We start from the raw sequence: 24,039 nt of genomic DNA on the forward strand, positions 1-24,039 counted from the left end.
AATTCGAATCGGTCGCGAACCGAGAGAATGGAAATAACACAACTCGGCACGTGGGAAATTCAGGTTATACATTTTCAACGCAAAAAGGAGGAGCTCCATGCATCCGTAAGTGCTGCTGAAGAAGTAAAGACACCTAAGATTTCCCATGTGTCGCCAATTTGTTAACCTGCGTCGACGACTCCGTCGTCCCATGGGGTCCCACCGTCGCCGGCGCATCTAATTTTATCCGTGGATTAGTCGCCCGATATGTGTATACGTTTCGAGATATCGCGGAATAAGCTCGGGGACTGCGATTCATATCTACGAGTAGACACTGAGTCGCATCACGCATGTTGTGTATGTGTGTGTGTATAAGTTAGTGAAATTTTAGTCTAATTATTTATATTGACTCAGGTACAAGATACGCAGGCAGTTCTACTTATATTAATACAGATTGTGCATTGCACACTGATTATTTTAATTAAATTATAATCAGCATTATCGATCCTGGAACTCATGTAAAAGTTAACTCAATAATAGAAACATGAAACAATAGGAATGAATACTTTATATCTCGATTCGCGTGTAATTGCAATTTCGATTTGAAATGCAATTAGGTAAAATATCGCGAAATAATTCTTTTTGGGCTATTAATTTTTCACACGATTTATATAAAATAGCTATTATTATTTCCATATTGTCTCTATTCACTATATCGAAACAACAAAAAATTGAAAAAAATATAAATGTTTGTTTTATATTGGCATTTGCAAATAGTCGAATTTACGCTTCAAAATACACTAGTAAAGCGCAGTTGCTGCGTGTCGTTCTTTTTTATGTTAGTTTTTCGGAATTTTGATAAAATTGTTACGCGATATGACTCTCGTAGTATGTACGTCTGTCAGGCATGATTTCCCTGAATCTCGAAGGTAAATAAAGCTTAAAATTATAAACTAGCGACGACTATATATATATATATATATATATATATATATATATATATATATATATATATATATATATCGGATAAAAAGTTTTGTGTAAATGAACATTTTTCCGAGGTTTGCACACTGAAACACGCTGCCAGTGTCATTCTCGTGTACGACAAACAGGTCGAGGGTGAGTCGCGCTTGATATCTGTATGCGTATTCCGTCCGCGTACGTAGACCATGTCACTGTGTGCGTACGCGTCTGCATCCGTGCATAATGTGAGCAGTCGTCGAGCCTGCAAGTGCCAGCAATGTGATTCCCACGCTTGGATTAAAAAAAAAAAAAAAAAAATATATATATGTACACACATGTGCGAGTATATGGATGTGTGTGTACTATTCTCGTGGTCACATCTGAATTTAGAGCATAAAATGCATCTTTGAATAGAGAGAACATTAGCTCGTTGACCTGCGCAAATAAATTTACAATTCGGAAAAATATATTTGCGTTACGCTCAGCGAGTAAAGTGAACGGTGTGTTTTTCTCTCTCGAGCTTCTACCGACACATGAATTAGGAAGGAAGTAGATTTTAACTTCTCTCTCGTCTGTATGCGTAAAAAGAAATATTAAAAAATTTATGCAGAATTTTCATAATATTTATTATAAAAACGTTTCTGTGTTTATTGTGTAAACATGAAAAATGTTAAGACAAATAAGCGATAAAATCGATTAGTAGGTAGCTTTGAGGCTTTTTTTTATTTGTTTGATTATGATAAATTTATGCATATATAAATTATATATTTTGAAATTAAATCTTGAGAAATTGCACACTGCAGTTTTCCTTGTCGAAAAATTCCATTTTCTACTGCTAAAAAAATTTTTGTAGCATTTTCCTGGCCGATTATAAAAACACAGATGGACACTCAACAAGTGAACGCTTTCGTGCTCCTTTCGTGGTCGCATAAAATATTACGTTATAAATTAAATGCTGTGAACTTTAATAAAATGAATTATGTATTCATGGATGTGTCAAAATGAAAAATGTCATATATGATATTGTAAAATTTAAATAAATCAGGAAAATTTACGCAAAAATTAAAATTTTTATATTTTAACGTAGGAAACGTGCTTCTGCGTGAATAACGCATAAAAATATAAATATTCAAATACACTTAATGGGTTTATTCATAGTCATAGTTGGCATGAAAAAAAAATTATTAATTTTATATACTTAATAGATTCAGCCATTATGAATTTCACCACAATGAACGAGTATATCGGAAAATATCTTTATTCCTTTTCGTGCTTGTCAAACATAGGAACTGTTGCGAGTTTGAAGTTTTCGCAGCGGAGAATCGGCAGCTTTAAAATTTGTGTGAGAGGATCGCGTATAATACGGTTTTGTGCACCGCGATTACAATAAGCGCTAAATTTATACAGGTCAATGGGTCTTTATTCGCGTTACAAGTTCAAGAGGAACGATCTTGCCGCGTCCTTTTTATCCGCGATCGGGTACAACAGGTATTCGACGCACGTGTGTGCATGTGTGTAAAGCAACCGCGCGCGTTTGCGGAGACCTGTCTCTGAAAAAAAACCAGAACATCGATAGCACTTGGAATGAAATTTTCTCGAGAGCCCTCGGTGGAGCAGCCGCTGAACCGCGCGCTCTCGAGAGGCAACGATCTCCTCCGGAGTCACATCGTCTTCTCGTCGCGGTCGAAGGATTTAGTCGAAGCACGGAGACGAAAAAACGGCGACGGCGAGACGAACCGGTGGCATTCACCATGACGAAAATTGAATTATGCCGGCGGGATCGCAAAGCGAGGCGTACACGGCCGTGCACGGGGGTCGCCACAGCGAGACTGTGGTTTCCACACTACCACAGCGATTTTAGAGGTGACGGAGGTAGCGGAGAGCGAAAGAGAGAACGAAAGGGGGAGAGAGAGAGAGAGAGAGAGACTGAGAGATTCGCCAGGAAGCGAGAGGTTACGGTGGTAGCGGCGGGGGATCATCTGAGTTGGTCAGCCATCACTGCAACGGAGAGGTCGGACTCTCCATTTGACATGCGGAGAGGGCTTTGATCATCTCTCTTACCGCGGCCCTCTCTTCTTTGGCCGTGTCCCTCTTTCTCTCTCTCTCTCTTCCTCTCTCTTGACGCGGACCACCGGTGGTTCCATCGGCCGCAGTGGCTGGTACGACGAGTGAGAGCCTATCGCTGGCCAGTTGGCCGTGGCCGAGTATCGCTACCAGCAGTAATCGCTGTTCGCGACTATGATGGGTCAGCCAGTCATGTCCGACGAGTTCTCTCCGAGGATGTATTCCACCAGATGGAATATCGCGGCCTGTCAACGACCATATATGAGCCGCTTCTCCCGTGCGCACCGGTCCTACGTTTCTCCTCCGTCCCGTAGCGACTGCAACGTCGACGCGACCGACCGCATCGCGTCATTCGTCTTGTTTGGGCTTGACTGCTGTCAGTAGTACAACCAGATGAGAATCTAATGGCGTATTCACCGCGAACGTGCGCGTTCGAGCGATTCGCGTGACCGCACGCCATGTCGAGAAGCTCGCGCCGTTGCAATTGTCGGGGTAGGTCATTTCACGATCGATCACGTCTGAAAACTTTAAATGTCCATCGCGACGTTCATTTAGGATTGTAGTAGAATTTGTAATTTTTGTCCGATTGAGCTGCTCATAATGAATATTGCATGAGTCTCATTATGCATGAAAAATCTAAATAATGTAAAACTTTCTTTTAGTTTAATTGCATCATAAAATTCTATAATTTTAATTTGTTTTTTTATTATTATTTTAGAGGAAGTATTTTGGAAATAAAAATTAAACATATATTTTTTTAAAATATTCTTGATTATCGATTCATTACATATTTATCACAAAATATTTAAAATCTATTGCGAAGTGCAATCTTAATTACTTTTGAAAGAAATGTTTATGAAAAAGTATTACAAATAATACTTTGACAGGGTAAAAAGAGATTGTTACAAGACTACGTCAAGACTGTCCAAAACCGTTATTAAAGACTCAGTCGTGAGAATATTCTACTGCTTGTCAGAGAGAAATCCAATGTTGAGATCTGGCAAGAATTAATATGCGCTTCATGATTGACGTGAACATAAATCTAACCTGGTAGTCTGGTCACGTTCCAGGAGATTGCATTTCAAGCTTAACACGTAAGTTACTACATTCTACTCAGTCGGACAATATTCTGAAAAGAGACAAGATATAAAGAGAAAGAAAGATGACCGCCAACAGAAATAGCACATATTTTTTCTTTAATCGTTATACTTTTAATCTCTTGCAGTAATTACATATGACGCGATAAATTATGCCTACGATGCAAACCAAACAAGCGAAATTGCATTTATCTCTTTCGTTGTCTTTTCATTTTGTAAGGAGCGCTTTGCAATGTTAATACACAAGAGACGTAATTTCTGCTGTGAGTAGTTATGATCTTTTCTAGTACTTGAGAAAATCAAGTCTAGCATTCTGGGATTCATTCCACACAACGGCGATATTTTTCTCGCGTTGATCCAGCGCATATTGCAAGGATACTTGTGTCGTCGCATCGCGATTTCATGTGCTCGGCACTCTTGCTATTAACCTAGTTGTGATATCATCGTATATTCGCAACGCTGAAAATCGTGCTATCAAAACACGCTGCAAGCCATTACTCCGTGGCATTAACGGGCGCATTAACGAAAATACGCTCGAAATACATCATAAATCTGTAAAGTGGCACTCGTTCCGTTCTTCCTTAAGCATTTACGAATATTATCGAGATTTGCTGCACAATCTTCATAAAAGAGAAAGAGAAGGAAGTGAGATAACAACGAGCGTTTTATATATATAAATCGCGTATTATAATGGATCGCGTGCTCGCGATGAACAAGCTGCGATGTACAAAGGCTGTCAGCAAAGGCATGTAAATTTAAAATGGTTCAGAGCGAATTGAGAGACTAATAGTTACTTCTAGTATGAGAAGAGAATTTCGTTCCCTTTTGTTCTCGTAAAATCTTTATGTACAAGGTGGGCCCAAACGTTCCGGCCACACTTTGAGATTTCATAGGACTTTTTGTTCAGATTTAATTCTATAAAAGAATTTCTATAAAATCTCAAAGTCTGGCTGGAACGTTTAAGTCCACCTTGTATATGAAATAATATGATTTATGTATAGAAATTTGTAATTTTGGTAAATCTTAACATTTATATACAAAATTATTTATATAAGATTTTGAGATACGCGTACAATTATATAGAATGTATGCATAAACACACAAATATATACGCACATGGTAAAAATTAACGTAATATAATAACATATACATATATATATATATAAATGATAAAAATTATGGCAAATAAAAAAATTAAAGAATTTTTTTACATTTTTTTACATAAATATATTTATAGTGTTAATAAGCATAAAAAATAAAAACAGGATGTAACAATGCATTTTTGCTTTTATTTTTATCATGCAACATCTTTAATTTTGATCTTTCAAAATTTTATGTGGCAAGTAATATAAAATAATTGGAAAAATAATTCCGCGCTTAAGATGTGATGTTAAGAGCTCTCTTCAAAAATAATAGCGACAATCAAAGAGACTAGAATCGTAAACGGGGTAATTATTCGCGGCGAAGCCTGTAAACATTTAACGGAAGAAAGCTCCCAAACGTAAATAAGACGGACCACCTCGCTTTATATGCTAATACTAAGGTCGGTAGGAGCGTGAAATACAGTCAGCTGTTAACCTCGTGATCCCAGCTATTGCATCAAGCAAGTATTTCCTTTGCGACAAGAGCCTCGTTTAAATAAATATGGGATTAAACCAAATATTATGAAAAAAATTATTATTTTAATGACGAGCTCTATGTTCTCTTCATTAGCATAAATGTATTAAATGTATAAAATGTAATATGTTAATAATATACCAGTATAAATAATATCAATACATAAATTCTTATAACATAAAATTAATATATCGTGTATATTGCCCGTAATGCGAGAGATAAACAGTAGGTGTATTTTTTTCAAGATACTTTCCTATATACACACATTTTTACCATTTTATCTCTTCGGCCTAGATGTACCTTATACGGATATAGAGATGTATTTTCTTTTTACAAGACGAGATAACTCGTTGCTCATAAGTTTATGAAAACAGTTTGCGTTTTATCCAGTGACGCGCACATTTTTCTATAATAAAGACGTTCGTTACATCCGAGGCAACTGAAGTATGTACATGCCATATAATACGACGCACGTCGATAAACTTAGTAAACATATCGCCACGCACGAGCGATATACTCTTGAGCTTCGCCTCCAGCGAAGCAATCCACTTTCGGCGGCTCGCACGCCGTTCGGTGTGGCCAGACATCCTAATTTAATTTCGGGCATGCATCATCGCTCACGGCAATGGCTCTCGAAAAGTCTCGCGTCGTAACGCTCGCGGCTTCGTTCCTCGCGCACCATGATGAATCCCCTTAAGGGAGGATCGTTGTTCTCTCTCGATGACGAACTTCACTCTCGCGAATGATGAAAGAAGTTTGAAAGTGGCGCTGCGCTATCATACTTTCGGAGGGAAAAATATATATTCGCCGGTGCTGCTGGCCGTTGCGACACCATTAAATCCTAAGCGCGAAGCTCGGTGTAGCATCATTAAGATAAAATGTATTATATCCGGACTCATATATACTTTTTATCCTCCCTCGAGCTTCCCCGAGCTTTAACAATGATCCCGCCTCTCCTTTGACCCAGTCGTCTTTTTTTTCCGCCGGTTGCCCAACCGTATACGAGGACCGTCTCTCGGTAAAGGCTACTTTGCGAGACGTATTACTTACTAACGGTATCGTCAACCCCCTCCCCCTCGTATCTCTCGGCTGAGTGCATTACGGCGTCATTTACGTCGTCGGCAGTGTTGGTGCATCGCACCTGCCGGCACTTACAACGCGCTTAGTTATGGCGCTACTACGCTACGACGGCGTGAAGGACGGGGAGAATTACATCAGCCGGCCGGAATCTCGTTAAGGCTGATTTTCCGCGAATATAAAGTGTCCGGCGAAAGAGAGAATGCAAAGTGAGAATCAAATCGCGTTGAAACGCGAAAAGTTAGCTCTCTCGCGTAATTATATGCAGAGCGCGACGAACAGAGCGCGCGCAATTAAGTCGATTCTCCTCTCTCTCTCACCAGTATTGCCGATACGGATTCTTTTGTGCATACGATAGCGATATATAGCACAGCCTCGTTCCTGCTATAGAGAACCACGTTTCACCTATACCCAAAAAGTTCGTATCGACCGAAAGTCGGACTGCTTTACATAGAAGGCATTGCATTGCCGCGGCGAAGCAACGCGAGGCAGTTCGAAAAACTTACGGGCGCAGTTAAGTAGATCTACGACAGCCCGGGGTTAACCGGTAATGCATCTCGCGAGGCACCACCCTCGTTTGAATTAGCCTCGGGATAAAGGAAGGGTGGAAGAGCGAACACGGGAGCACGATCGACCTACGGCCCGCGCCTTTCCATAAGCAAATCCTCGGAAAATTTGAAAGTCTGTGGCAGAGCAATGGATTATTACCCGGTGCGCAATTGAAAAGAATAACCGCTTTGTTTAATGAATTAATACGTAAATTTCTCGAATGTCAGATTTTATATATTCTATCTCTTCTATCTATCCTTAATATTTATATTTTTTAAATGATACTCGTTTGATTCTATTCTCTCTTGCTTGTCTATTTATCGTTATTGCAAAAATCAAGCCTGTTACAGAAAGATATTAAAAAATAATAGAGGATATTTCTTTCTGCATTGAAATCAAATCTTTCAATAATGTTATTAAAAGTTATTTGTTTCGATTTATTAATTTTCTGATTTATTAAAAATTTAATAATCCTATTAATTTATTATAGAAAACAAATTATTTAAAATATTTGTTTGCTATATTTTATGTTTATTTTAAATATTATTATAATTATATTAATTAATTTAATTATTCAAATGAATAACAAAAATATCATAATACATAGCATGATAAAATGTCTGACTAAAACTTGTAGCCCCTAATTTTTTTTCAGCGATATTTTAAAATTGCTCGGTATCGTTAAAATCTCTTATTTCCACGTTTCTCGATAGATTAGCGTTATCGACAAATTTCACTGTCCACAATCGCCCGATTTATTTCGTTTGCCATGGTGCGCAACACGTCTGACTAGGGGCACGTTCCTCGTTTCAGGAATCGATCACTCGTCCCCCCAAGGCGACGTTTTTTGATCGTAAAGCGAAATTGTTTAACCGGCAGGTACGTGCCGCCGTACGTAGCCGGCAGCCTCTCCTCCATCCGCCCATCATGGACCAGCGCCTCGAACATCCCAGCATTCAGCGCCCTGGGGAGCGTATCGCTATCCGGACGATGGAGCTTTACGCGAATACGTTGGCGAGAGATGCGCGACTTTATGGTCGTAATGCAATCTTGCGTTATCGGTGGCCCGCAACCGGCCAATAAAGCCGACAAACGCCACGTCGATCTTATCGCCGGAGTATGTGAGCGCGCGCGCGGCTTCGCATACTCGTTCCAATTTCGAGGGCGATCGTATTCTCGGGGATAGGTGCCGAGGGGGAACAAGAAAAGCAGTCCCATATGGCCCGCCGACGGCCTGCAGGCAATGCGTTTCAATGCATCAGCCTCCGATGCTTTCCTCTCTCTCTCTCTCTCTCTCTCTCTCTCTGGCTTGGCCCGATCTAGATCTAAGTGATTCCGGATTGGCGCGCTAATGACTGTTTCATATTCATTGGCCGCGTAGTGTGCGACCCCGAGGCACCTCGGTTACATCATCTAATTCACTTTTCTCGACACGCCGCCGCGTTATAGTTTCTTCATCTTCGCACGTCTATCATCGCGCGCTTTTTATCTTGACATAGACGACTATTTGAATGGTTTGTAATAAGCAATATGAATATCGATCATTTGATAACGATAATAGTTACCTCGATTAAATCTTGTATCCTACAATTCATTATATGCGTGTTAATTTTAATCTGTTATTAATTTCTTGCATTTCTTGCAGATGCTATTATTTTATTACGTTGTTTTTACGCTGTAGACTTTTATATGACAATTTGTTTTATAGATTTTTTACACGTTAGTTTTATATAATTAATATTTAGCGTATATTGTTCTATAGAGCACACTATATACATTGTAATTATCGTGAAAGCCGCGTTACTAGTTCGGGGAAAGCTTCCATTACTCCCTCAACCAGGATCAACAAGAAGCTGACTTTACGAGAAATTAATTAAACTTGATGGGGCTTTTTAGCCGGCGTTAAAGTTGCGGCGTGTAACTTATTCATTCAGTAATTCCCGGGACAATTGAACGTCGTCGGGCTGGTGTAAAGCCCGTCGCATACTAGGCGCGCGTCGACGCGTAATACGCGCTTAAGCAAACGCGTGTCGCGCGATGTGTAAGGCGTGCACGTGTTGTACTACGCGGCCGCGAAGGGGCTCTAAGAGGATCCCCTCGGTGCTTTTCGCGCGCGTTGTAATGCACACCCGACCGACTGCAGGGGGGAGGGGGGAGACACGAGGGGTGCACGGGGAAAAAGAAAAGAGAAGAGGCCATACCGCGACAACGATGAAAGACGGATATTTCAGGTGCGATCGATGTAGCACGTCACTCTCGTCGTCCCTTGTACTTTCGCTCGCTCGTCACCCTTTCTCGTAGCCTCGCGCGGAGAAAAGCTTCTTCATCCTGCCCTTTCTCCCTTTTCCCTCGTCATCCCCTCGCGCCGACGAAAGCTTCAATGCCACGCAATTTTCTTGTCTGAGCATTGACGCGCGGCAACGAGACAAGACTCGAGGATGCTCAGACAGGTAGTTCCAATTAATAAATGCATCTAGCACCGGCGGAGATAATAATTACGGAGCTGGGTAACGACGCGGGGGATATTTCTTTCTCTGTCTGTCCTCTGAATCGGCCGTAACACCTTCAAACGCACACCAATCTCCTCTGGTATGCATTATGCGAATATCAGCCAGTGGTTTATTGAAGTCACGCAGAATGCACACGCGATTTCTATTCACGCGACGTCGCATATACGATGAGATTTCTTTCTCAAGTGCAATCGATTCGTTTCAGCCAGTCTAGACGGCTTATACCGCGCGTTCACGTCATCTTTTTCGTGCCACGTCGCCATGCTAATTAGCCACAGAAATTGTCCGTCGTTCGACGTGACGACATTAACTCGTTAAGCGTCATCGTCTCGCACACGAGATAATGTGGCGAGCTATAGAAAATAATAAAAGCAAGCTTCTGGAGCACATTATTGTATAACGTTAGATGCACCCCTTTTCCATGAACAGATGAATAAACACAAAAGTTGAATTTATTTTAATTTTAATTATATTTGTTAATAAAATTAATAAATCTAATTTATTGTAATAAACTTTAAAAATTGAATTTATTTTTATCTTATTTTATTATTTTCATAACTGACTTTTTTGTCAACTAATTATATTTAATTATTATTATTAATTACATATAATTATTATTATATTAATGTATTCATAAATCAAGTTATTTATATATTAACTTGATCGTATTAATATCTCTAACTAATATTGAAATAATATCGATGAAATGATTAATAATAACATTGATATAACGATCGATTCATTGGGAGAAACACGTGGAAAGAAATAAACTTGATGTATATCTCTCCGTTTCTGAAAAGAGTTTTATTTTCATTGTCGCTTTCTTTTTACGTATTCCAGCTTTTCAAATCGAAATCGAGATTTCCCTCGTTTTCCGCGGTATACCCGTGGATGCCGAACCGTTTCGAATCGTTAACGCCTTTCGTTAACTTTTCGTTCGATATCCTGCAATACCGCGGCGGCAACGACAACAGTACTGCATTCAGTAACGGCACGTAATTTGGACGGAGCACGTCGTTCCTCCATGATATTTTTTTGTGTTTTATTTTTGGTCTTTTCAGAATTCTTGTTCTACGCATCTACACAAATGAATTTTTGCATCCTCTCTTTTTTTTCCTCTTTCTTGCGATTTTCGAGCTTGACACACACACACACACACACACACACAAAAATCGGTATATATGTACAGTGCGAAGTCGAAGGACCACGAAGTAGAAATAAGGAAGAGGAGGGGCGCGGAAGAAGAGCGGAAAGAGTGAGTCTCTTTCTCTTCACTGTCTCCAGTGGCCACTGGAGGCTTTGAAGAGCCTCACAATGGGTCGGCTTCTTACCACGACAAGATGCCGCCTGCTTTGGAGGTTCGCTTAATTAAACAAGATATCAGTGTACGCATCCCGAGGTCCTTGACCGAATCCTTTTCAAGTCCTTCATCGCCTGCCTGCATCTCGATGCTACTTTCTGTCGCGCTATCTTTATCGGACTCTTCAACGATTTCAGATACTTGGACGCAGACTTTCATGTACATATAATGTGTCTTGTCCAACATCTTTTTCTCGCGCTTTTCTTTCTTTTTCCTCTCTTTTTATCATCATTTCTGACTCTAGTTTATTCATTTCTTTTTCTATCTTGTTATTTTGCTTTTTCTCATTATGCGTTATAACATTTTCATAGAATTTTCTTTTTGCCGACATCTCTTCTTTAATAACGCTGGCTTAAGACTAGCGTTATCTTAATCTTAACGAGTCCTTTTACGAGTTTTAAGTCTCTTTCCTCGTGAGAAGAGGATATCAGTTCTTTTACGCGTAGTCGTTCGCGTCAGCGGATGCCCCGAGGTATCTCAATATCGCTTGATACATTCAGCTGATAAGTATTGCGTGCTTTGCGATTATAATATCTCTCAAGTTAACTTGATTCAGAAATTATTTTTAGCGGCATCGGCGTACTTCTGTATAGCGCGAGGATACATATAAAAATTACTTTGTAAAAAGTAGGCAGATTGTTTGATCAAATGTATATTTTGTTGATATTCTAAATATTTGAAATGAAGATAATAATCAAACATAAGTACATAGGATTGAGGATAGCAGAGTGACTTATCTATAATGAATTTAAAAAAAAAATTTTGGACTTATTTATTGATCATTATGTGTAAGACATTTAACAATTTTAAAAAATTTTAGAATAATATATTTTCTTTTTATTTATTTTTTTCATCATCGAATCTTCAAGAAACCTATCAGTTCTATTTCTCTTCTACTTAATAAAATTATTTCATATAAAGATATTTTTTTATAGTTACAATAGTCACGTATGATAGGATATATCGATGGCATTGTCAGCGTATTATTTTATTTCGAGAGAAAATATAGAAAATTAAGCGAAGCTTTAAAGAGATGGAAGAAATCTTGTTAAAAATCAATATTTATTGAAAAAAAAAAAATTATAATTTAAATATTTTATTTTAGTTGCAGAGCTTTAAATTTTCAAATTTTTTATTTTACATATTACTTGTAAAAATATTTTACGTATTGTTTTTTTAGATAAAACACATTTAAATAACTTTATAATGTTGATATAAATTTATTCATATAATTAAAAAATTATATATATCTTTCTAAAGATCCGTATGTGTTACAAAATAACTTAACACGCGCGACGCGATGTCGCGTAACACGATGCTCTTATTGTCTTTCGATACGCTTGAGAAACTTATTTAATTAAGCACTTGTATCTCTTCTAAACTATAGTGAGGAGCAATGTCGACAGTTAAACTATAGCAGGCGCGCACTATGTCGACAAATATTTCCAACGCATCGGTTTTATCCCCTTACAGTTAGGATTATATCGTGCAAACTTTCTCAAAGTTGTAGCACTAATTGGAGACAAGAAACATCGACATTTAGCTTCCAGGATGGAAGAGGACATTCTCTCATTCTTACGTCTTGCGACGAAGTCGCATTGTTTCCGCATTATGTATCATCTCGAGCTTAAATCTTTAGTGCGCTTCTTGGTTTGTGCGGTGTCTGTCGCGCATCCTTTTATAAGATTAACGGATTTCCCCTCCTATAAACGCGAAAACTCATTCACATATTCGCATAATATATAATACAAGTATTACGTATTCTTTGTTTTCGTACATTGAAATTTGAAACGATTAGCGAGTTGTTAATTTTATACAAAATCTAATACCAAGTACTGTGATGTTAAATGAAAGGAATTATATACTGTAATTATGGCAATAACTATATCGATGAAAAAGACAATGGTTGAAATGATGAAAGAAGAATTAAAGAGATATTATTTTACAAATGACTATCTCTACTAAACTTTAAATTTGGACTGAACATATTTTCTGATTTATCAACGAACCTGCAGCTAAAAGCCTGCAGCTTAACTTGGTAATTGGTAATTATCTCTTATACTTTCATAGAAAGCACTTTTTTAGATTATGATAAAGAGTTTTCTTTGTACAACGTATTATGTATACTGGAAGCGTGAAATTCAACCTAGTGCACCATGAACTACATTTTAATGACAAGTATCTGTCCCCTTTTATACGCAGTTGAAATTTAATTTTTTGTAACTTACAAAGCGCGCGAAAGTTAGAAGTAGCACGGTTGAGAAGATTTTAGCTCGAACCCACTTCGTCATTTTATCATTTTGAAACGGATATTTTCGTCACAAGAGACGATTATCGTGATGGAATTGTGAGATTCATCGAATCGCAAAAATTTTTCGTCGACATGACATTTCGCGCGTCAATTATACATTGTCGTTTAAGCGCGTAAACACAACTTTATTGATTTTTGCATGGGACGTGTTATTCCGAAACAACGATCTAATTCAGTCAGGATGTAAACGCTCCTTTTTATTGGCACTAACGAAATTTCATATTACTTTTCCTGGCGAGCACGATCGCGCTATACTATTTCGTCTCGACGACGTAGCATGAATATTTTCTCCACGCGAGGATTAAACTTTAATTGCGTACGATCCACATAAATAGCAACGCGATGTCCGGCCGGTTGATGCTTTTACGAAATTGCTCGTCGTATCGTATCACGAGACGTATCTTCAACTTGCGTGAAGAAAGAACACCGCCACTTTTTTTCAAATCGTTCGAATTATTGCGGGCGAATACGACGGATGGAGATCGTCATCACGTGGAAATTATTTCAACGGCGTTCAATTCGATTATATATATATGCAAACGATGTACGAGGGTGGTAATGTAAAAGAATATTTCGAGAAAGCCGCTTATCGAAGGCTTTTGCTCGGATTAAAACTGTTTGTCCGCAATTCATAAACATAACTGAGCTTAAAAAAACGATTTTATGTTCGAATAACGCTACTATCGTCCAAACTGCCATAGAATTTGCATTTTATTTAATCAAAATATAAGTTTAACTCTTATTTTAGCGCTTTGAAAGATATTGCACTGATGCTTTGCGGATTAGATATTGCTGATATACATTTTTTTTTAATTTCTCTTTTTCTTTTCGTGTAATTATTATAACAAATACATTAACAATAATATGTGTGGTTGTAGAAATTTATTATATATGAAATAGAAAATATTGATCAGCTTACGCAACCAATACACTTATGATAAAAATGATTAGCGTTTAATATTATATATCGTATTTTCAAAAAGAAAAAAGTCACAATTATTTATTACAACTGCTTTAAAAAAAAAATATAATTGAAATAACGAATAAGAATAATTTTACAATTATATACTACGAAAAATATATTTTCGAAATTATTTTTTTACACACATACATATTTGTCAAACAAATATATGAAACGTAATATACTCGTGTTCTTTGACATTACAAATTAAATAGAACTAAAAGAAATAAAAGTTTGCCTGTCTAAATAAGTTTAATTAAATTGATTACAGCAAGTTATGCGTATTATTCGGGACGAGAATAATTTCGCGACTCGAAGAGATTTTACAAGCGGCGCAAATACTGATGCCAATGAGTTTTCACGGAAAACGTCAGGGCAACAGGATTCTGGCACGCTATATAGGAGAAAGAAGAATGGCCATATTTCGCACGCAATGAAATCGGAATAAACCACGGCGTTCTCTCATTATCATTAAATTAAATCGCGGTCGGCAAAAGGGGACGGCGGGGGTAGACGAGACCGACGGGGCGAATACAACCGTGGAAATTGCGTTTTCACTTACGTGGCGAGAAAATTTCCGTGTTTCGTGCGTCAGCGGCGAACGAAATAACCCCCTCCCCCCCATAATTAGCCGGTCGAGTCTCCTCGAGCTTCTGCACTCGCACAAAAGTTCTGGCAAACTCGAGCGGGATAGCAAGGGGTGGTGGTGGGTATTCGGACTGCTTCCCGAAGCTACCTGCCGAATACGCGAGGGTGAAAAATATTTGCATGAAATATGATCGGCATGTGTGGCACATACCTATGACGTACACCTTCCGCGGCGCGTAAAACATTTTGACGACGGCCATGGCTCTTTTCACGACCTCGTCGCTTTATTCGCATCGAATGATGCGTTTCCTCCCCTTTTCCTCTCGCGCCCTTTTCTTAACCGCTATCCTTTAGAGGATAAAAGAACATGAATGTATTGCAAAAGACGTGAGGCAAAACCTCCCATTTTTGGAAATCGATATAAATTATATATATATATATTAAAACGATACTTTTATAAATTTTATTTAATTTAAAACACGATTAGAGTTAAATTTAAAGGTAATATTAAAGGGAAGCTGCTAACCATTAATTCCAATGACAATGACAGTTAGCATATGCATATTTTCCAGCTCGTTTTTTATGAAAATGTGCGAGTCATTACTACTTTTACTTTTGTTTTCATTTGTACTTGTTCCAAGTTTCCATCGCAGGTGTCGTCGTTTTTTCGACGCACCTCATAACGCTCGAGAGATAACCAGGACTCATTTTATCTTGTCGTTAGATGCGTAACGTCCTATCTTGTTAGTTAAATTTTAGATGAGACAATTGGTTTGATGCACTAAGGTTCTACGCGCCATCTTATTCACAATTAATGATAGTCAGCCAATAATGTTTTAAATACGAGCTCTCTGCTTTCGAAAATCCATATTACGGATTCATTGTTTCTTATTTCCGGTTATATTATTTAATCCGGTAGTGTTTAAATTAAAAAGCATAGTATAATAACTGATGGAAAACTTAATCTTTGCAATGAAAAGAAAAATTTAAAAGAATTTTCTATGAAATTGAACAAAGAAAAGATTTGAATTTCATATTTTTTATTTGATTTTTATAATTTAATAAGCATCTCTCTGCTACTTAATTTTTTTGAAAGACAAAGAAATAAAAAGTATATTGTAATAAAACTATATTGTAATAAATTTTTAAATACTTAATATTTTTTTGACTGAGATATTTTTATTAATTTATGCATCTTTCGAAATTTTTGTATTTCTTTTATATTATATCTATTAATTTGTAGTGTTAAGATATATTTTTTACAGACATGTCTTATCACAACATGTTTCACACTGCACGGCGTGAGTAATTATTTATCCTAAAAATGTATTATAACGTTCAAGCTAGCGAGAATCCTCGGACTTTATCGTTATTATTTATACAACAGCCCACGCTCACGATTATAATACTTTACGTCGTTATTAAATCGAGGTTGTGCGCTTTTCACCATAATCCCACCGAGCTGCGAAGAATACTTTGTCAAGGTTAATGGACGCGCATTCTCTCGCAAATATCAACATTAAGATTCAAATGAGCGAATAATCAAGCGGATCCCGCAGGACCCGTTTCTGCGCTTAAACAGGCACAGTCGAAGCACGCGAGGGCTTCGACGCGTCGTCTCCCTGTATCTACCTATCTACCGCACCTGCCATTGGTATGCCTTCATTACGTGCAATACGATGCATACCAGACTCGCTATACCTGCCATAAGATACTTGTACGTACGAGAACGCTTCCTTCATTTCGCTTTTCGTAAGATATTATTAAGAAAGTTTGCACGAACATGTCAGAAATTTCACTTGCATTAATTGATCAATCGCTATCATTTCTTATTACAGTTATTATTATGTCAATTTAATAATACCAAATTCGTGATTTTTAAGAGAAATGAATTTAAAATTCTCTAATAAATTTTTGCTAAAAATATCTTTAATATAAATGACAGTTATGAATAAATAAAAATTATATGTAATCTTTTGCATAAATATATAAATTTTCTTAAAATTATATTATGTGTACAAATGTATATTTATAAAAATTTGCACGTGTTTAGCAAATTTATTTGTATAATTACAAATATATACATACATCTATATCTTGAAACTAGAAAGTGCTATTTAAAAATAAATGAAATAAATGTGTAATCAAATGTATGATATTAATCTTTTAAGTTTTAAGACAGATATATCTCATATGTTACAACTTGCTTTGGAAAAGTTTATCACATGAAACTAATATTTTGTGTAAAATGTTCGTAAAAAATACCGTTTTTTTAAATGATAATTATAAGTCTGTCTTAGATGTATGTAATGTAACTGTAAATTTGTAAAAATATCGTGATATATCATGTTTTAATTTGTTTGACATTTATATACTATTACATTTATATACTTTTGTAGGAAAAATATCTTTGTTTTGATTCGTATCGCTTAACAATATCAAAAATCTTTGCATCTATGTCATCGTAATCATTTATATCACGAGTTTCACACTGCAACAACGAGTAGTTTCTGTGCTGACTAGCTCATAAATAGCTAACTTCCGTGGCACTCTAGAACCATATAGTTACTCGCAAGCTCCTCTTACCGCCTTTCCTATGTGCAAAATGATATTATTACTGCCGACGCTACTTTTCGAGATAACCGCAGCTTTCCATCGTTCTAACATAGTTTTCTCCAAAGTATTATGATTACGCTTGTGACCGAAACTACCGTGCGAAGTAATTCTACACCGTGGAATATAGGATCGCATGTTGCTCCCGTTTGTACATTGAGGAGCGATACTTTATAAGCGCATATTTAGATTTACAGTATGATATATTTAACCTGGCAGTAATGCTCCGAGATTGAATAGTTATCGAATCGTTACAGATTTATAGATACCACCGTGTATCGTAGATTTCGCGATGCGTCATAGATAATTTCGTGCCGCTATTTCGTTCGCAAATCTTGTTCAAGATTCACTGCCACGCGATTCCCGTAAGCTCCATTTATCTTCTGACACGTGTGATATTGTACGCATCTAATATTTGTTGGGGGGAATCGATCTTTTTCTGAAATATCTTGTCCGAAACAAATAATATATTTAAAAGAAAGATTTGTTAAACCAATTATAGGTTGATTTAAATAACACAAACATAGTATGGGTTTGATTTAAAAAAAAAGGATATATTTTAAAATATTTTAAAATAAATATATATATTTTGAATGATTTTCTGATTTTCTTTCGTATTATAATATTTTTCGACTTTGACTCAATATGCCTGAAATGTATTAAAGTCCATTTTTTGAAAGTACGTGAGACCATTTCTCCGTAACGAAACATGAAAAAGATAAACACGTCGCGCTTTTATTTTTTCTCACTTACATTTATACGCCAACGACGTCTCCGCTAATGTCAATTTTTCCAATGGACGGAAGCGGATGGTCGATGCAATTCCGTTTAACTGGCGCTATTATTTTCGTGACCGGAATGTACCATCATCGCTCGACTATCAAAACATCGACTACGAGATCAAAGATGTATTCTCTACGATGATCCAATATTTATTCGAAAGTCGTTCACGACTCGTCACATCGATATGACAATGTTACCCTCGGTCTATACATACGATCGATGGTGTGTCAATTCAGCACGTGGGATACATTCGCCGATTCATTCGCGGTCGCTTGCGAGAAAAGCTGGCGATACCACGTTTTACGTTTCAATCATTCCGATAATAGCCAACCGTGTAGAGCGGTGGTGCGGGCCGCGGTTTCGACCGTGTCCGAAGTCACTTCGTCTCGTCGATAAACAGCAACCACCGCGACGGCGACCGCAACGTATCCGTTCAACGATTCCTCGCCTCTTCGCTTCGTACATACGTGCGCGTTGATAGCACGCTAGAAGTTGTGTAGACCGTTACCAACCTCGACTTCGTCGACCGCCTTGCGCTGCCACTCGCTCTTACCTAAGTGGCGTGATTACGCCCGTGACCGGAATCGAGACTGGGCCGACTGCATTGCATCGTATTGCCCAAGTATAGAGTTGGAGCTGCTTCAGCGGAATTTCAAACAGTAGCAGATCTCTTTCGCGCGGTGTCTGTTTATCGAGGAAGCAGTTGCCATTAGAATCGAAACTATAGGCAACGAAACCGTGTGGCTATCTTGGCGCGTGGAATAAAAATCTTCTGCCCGACGCGTTACAATTCTCAGCTAACATTTTTAATATCTAGGTCTGTATTGCACTGAATAAATAAAATATATATAATATATATAATTAAATTAATACACTATTAAATTAATTAATAATAATTAACTTACTATATTGTTTAATAAATGATTTTAAAAGAAAAACTATATAACTATATATAACGATCTGTTGCTAATAATTGTTAATCATTTTGAAATACGATAAATAATAATATTTAATGATATATATGTGTATTAAACAAAATTGCAAATTTTATTAGATCAATTTGACCGCAATTGCAGCAGCTGTTATACTCGTTGGAATTCTTATAATAATAATGCTCGATTCTGACGACGAATAGCTTGTATAACATATAAAGGAGCTTATCACAGAATTGGATTAATATTAATACATATGAAAGAGAGCAATTATATAAATTTATTAAATTAGCATTAAAAGTTGGATAATATTGCATATTAACATATATATATACTTTATGTAATTATTTCGGTTATTATTATTGAGCGAACGTATATGCATATTCATTATCCATAACTCTGAGAATGATGTAACGATGTACGCGCGCGCGGAGCTTTGTAGTTCAATTTAGTAGTAATCTTATTCACATATTCCATGTCCTCGAGCGATCCAAGAGAATCCCGGAAGCAGATAGAGCGAATTACTACACCCATGAAATTAGAAAATGTACAATTGTATTTTGACGCGATACAACTTAACACGGACTTCCACTTTATATTTATTTCCTTATATTTATTTCTGAATTCTCAATCGTTTCGCATCTCTTATCAACGTAAGTAAATTTGTTGCGAATTTCCGGATATCGCTTCCTTGGCATCTCGAGTGATTATCACGTTTCTCACGTCGAACATTATCACCGGAAAACAAATCGCACGGCGGTTTAACGTCGCCGATGTAGCGCCGATTAGCTTCTGAATTGGCCGTGTTCGTAAATCAATTCGCCCTAATAAGAGTCGCGCACGGGCGGCAGGAGGGGAGATTCAAGAGGATCCGATTAAAGTCTATTCTATCTCGACGGAGGAGGCGATTACTGTCGCTGCGCAAGAACGAAGGTGCATTCCGTGCAACAGCCAGCGGCCCGTTACCATGATCACGTGCTGCGGGGCGTTCCGGCAGGAGTCTTCACGTAGTCGGCTGCGAAGATGACCAGATTACTGGTTCCTCAGTGCAGGAAGTCATGAGATGCTTAATTGCGTTTGTCACGACCCTACACGGCGGCGTTATCTATCTCGGTCCGATGTGTTCGGCTCTGCTTTCCCTCCTCCCCCGTTCTTTCTCTTTCTCTCGGATCGTGCCGAAGCAATACAATGCCAGGATAAATTAACCGGTAGGCGGTACGGTTCGACGCGATTGACTGAGAGCGGCTATAAACCGATCTTGTAAGGAGAGCTTGCCCCCAGGTGGCCAGTTAACCGCTTAAACTTAAAAAAAGTAAATATATATAGTCCTATTCTCTCGGGCCCTTTGCCCCTGCTCATCTACTGGACCCGTCATTTTTCTCAAGATTTTCTCCTCATCTGATCACGCTCGTGAACAGGTCATCCTCTCGGTCACACGCTCGTTCTTTCACAAGCGAATCTTCGATACGCATATCGCGCTATTTATCCTGGACTTATATGCGCAAAACTATACGACGGATTTATTGTGATTTACGTAACGGGAGAAGGAGACCGATTGCTTAATCTTTCGCCTCCCAATCGAAGAGGCTGCGTCATCCCGGAAGAGACGGGGTCGAGAGATTCTCGTAGGTTCAGACGCTAACTGATGGAAATCGTTGCGTACCAAGATGCTCGCGATCGCAACATTTATTTTCAGACGAGATGCATTACCGAGATGTCGATCCCGCGGTAGATAAATGGGTGAAATTGTTTCTCGGAGCGACTGCTATTTGTACCTGTATATGTCGCCGCCGCGTGCTCCATTGTCTTAACTCGCGACGGAGCAGGGATGCAAGTGCAATGAGATTTTTTCGTCATTGCGCGCGTGATTAGTGTAAGAATTTGGACTGTAATATATATATATATATATATATATATATTTTAATTGAAATATTGCATATATTTTTTTAAATACTATACATAAATTTTTAAGTATCTTAAGATATTTAAATTATAGATTATATATAAACAAATATAATATTGCTATTAACTAGCAAAGTAATACTCGAATAAAACTAAATGCAATTAAAAAAATTATTAAAAATAGATTTAATAAAAAAAAAAATAAAAAAAACGAGAAAAGATAATGCTATGATATCGGATCATGATATAAACTTTAGATAATCATAATAAAGAGACAAGCGCGCGATATAATATGTATTATGCTTTTATATCACATAAGAGGCAACAATCCGCAGTAAAGTCGTCATATCAGAGAAGATTACATAGACTACTGCGAGAGGTTCGCGGATAAGGGATGCGTTTAAAATGCATCCCCCGGACGTTTGGGGATTTCTTTGGTTATTCCGCTTCTCGTCGTCCATTCAAGAGGAAAAAGTCAACATCGCTCCAGTAAACAGGAAGCAACGTAAATTCTCAGCCTTGTCTCTAGGTATTATTCAGGCTTAGTGGATGCTATAGCCAAGACCGTGGAGGAAGCTCAGTCTGCGAGCTCAAACAAACGGTTCTAATCCGTTTAACATAAATACCACGTGGTTTAATTAAATCGCGCACCGCAAGCTAATCGTCCCGGCGTTGTCTACAGATACACGGCTTTTTCTTCCTTAGACATCGAGATTACCGCACGATGAATCGATATTTCTTCATGATGCTTCTTAATTCGGAAAACCTAGTAAAAGTGCCGCGCAAGTTGGCTCAATTTTGTTATAAGCGGATGGCTAAACTTATAGTCTCATCGCTTCACTTATTATTCTTTTATTATTTGCGACATTTAACCGCGGTCATTAACTATTTTTGATAAAATCGATTTTTTATTGAATTTTGATAAAAATTGATAAGAACTTGTTAATTTATAACGGGATAAAATGTATAAAGTAGAGAAATCTACATCTATTTCTTAACACATTAATACTTTTTTACAAGATTTATTTCTGTTGTTAAACCGAGAAATATGAAAACAACTTTATACATATTTTTTAAGAGATATAAAAAATTTAAAAACGTAATACGAAATGAGCAAAAGAATTTGAAAGTAATTTCAATTATATATAAATCACGGACTTGAAATACAAAATTCTTAAAAAAATTGCAATATTAAAATTTTAATTAATTAACGCGCGATTTCTGTTAATACTCGAACTTGTTATTGGTCAGTATTTCTTACAATGACATTGTGTGTAGCGATACTTTGTAATCTCAGTGCTTGGAATATATTTGCTTATCGGAATGCATATATATATATATATATATCGACTTTTCACCGATAAACTCGATGTTGCAAGCAAACCTTTTCGATTATCTCTATAGTACTTTAGTAACAATGCTTTGAAGACAATGTGAAATAATCTCTATAGGCCGCATTCACAGAGTGTCAACAGAATAATTTTCATCCTGAATCATTTCTCGAGCTCTCGTTGTACGACGACGACAACGCGCTTAAAATAGTAAGGAAAGGGAGATGAATTTCCTTACTCAGGCTAATCTCGTAGAAGAGACGACGGTCCTTTGTAAATACTTCGGAGGCTTTGTCTGAAGTTACCGCGGGAACGAAGCTCTCGGGCTTCTATCTTAATCATTCGACTAACGCAGTGCTCGCGATGCAGCCCGTCTTACCCGCACGATTAGAATCTTGCGCTACGTTTTTCCGAAATACAGGCAAGATACGTATAGAGTATCCTCCACTTTCTCTTCTCTCCCTGGTAGGATCTAAAGAACGAGAAATTGACGATCCTCCATGGCGACCCTTGCCGCGTCCTGAATATCTTATGCACGAGCCCATTAGCGGCAGAAACGTCGTGAGAATAAATGGCAGCCGCTTTTAAGGAACTCGACATTCTATAGAATAGGAAACGCTCTATGAAAGGGAACGCTACACCTTCATGCAAAAATGTGTTCTCGCGAAAGCAGATTTGTACAATGATCGTAATAAATTATTGTGTCGTTTGTAATCGATGTCTCGACTATTGCTACCGTGGATCTCATTATTTTACATTCGCATAAATTGAATTCTCGTAATTTGCGTAATATTACATTGTAAAGGAAGCTACAAGATATAAAATGAGATAAAAATTTTAGAAAAAGAGACGATTGACAAATGCGATTTTATCTTTTTTTTTTTTCATACATAAAAATATTTTCCGATGTATAATGTTTTATATAAAAATGTTTTTATTTATGCCGTTAGTTCATATATATTTTGTTTGTTTTTAATCTATTTAAATCTGTTAAAATCAAATGCATAACGAGTATTGCACTCGTACCTTCCTCTTATCTTTTATCTTTTATCTTTTATAACATGGTAGATGACGGGACAAAACGCAACTAATGGAATATGTACTCTTTGATATAGCTAATGGAATATATGCTCTTCGGCAATGTATAGATTCAATTTGTTTCTAATAAATTGCCATAGTAATCACATTTGTACTCTATTTTGCTTATACAGGTAGATACACCTGACAGTGTTCTTCAAAGCGGTTTGGGTCTCGGACCCGACATGGGACACACGATTCTTCGTTCGATGGTGGATCCTAGAGATTACGATCGACTGAGATATCTACAGATGAATGGCGGACAACCAAACAGTTTCGAAGAAACTATACACAGGGTAAATTCTATGTTATATTCATATTTTAT

General features: G+C 37.4%; 1 protein-coding gene across 3 annotated transcripts in view; it reads left to right on the forward strand.

Moving 5' to 3' along the window:
* Positions 1-24,039, forward strand: part of LOC126857549 (SAM and SH3 domain-containing protein 1-like) — a 289,086-nt gene that overhangs the window by 246,399 nt on the left and 18,648 nt on the right. For all 3 annotated transcript variants that reach the window (XM_050607058.1, XM_050607059.1, XM_050607060.1), the window contains exon 6: positions 23,849-24,010. In XM_050607058.1, coding sequence (XP_050463015.1) covers positions 23,849-24,010 — 162 coding nt within the window. The remainder of the gene's footprint in view (positions 1-23,848; positions 24,011-24,039) is intronic.

This window comes from Cataglyphis hispanica, chromosome 22, assembly GCF_021464435.1.
Source record: "Cataglyphis hispanica isolate Lineage 1 chromosome 22, ULB_Chis1_1.0, whole genome shotgun sequence".
NCBI classification, from domain to species: domain Eukaryota; kingdom Metazoa; phylum Arthropoda; class Insecta; order Hymenoptera; family Formicidae; genus Cataglyphis; species Cataglyphis hispanica.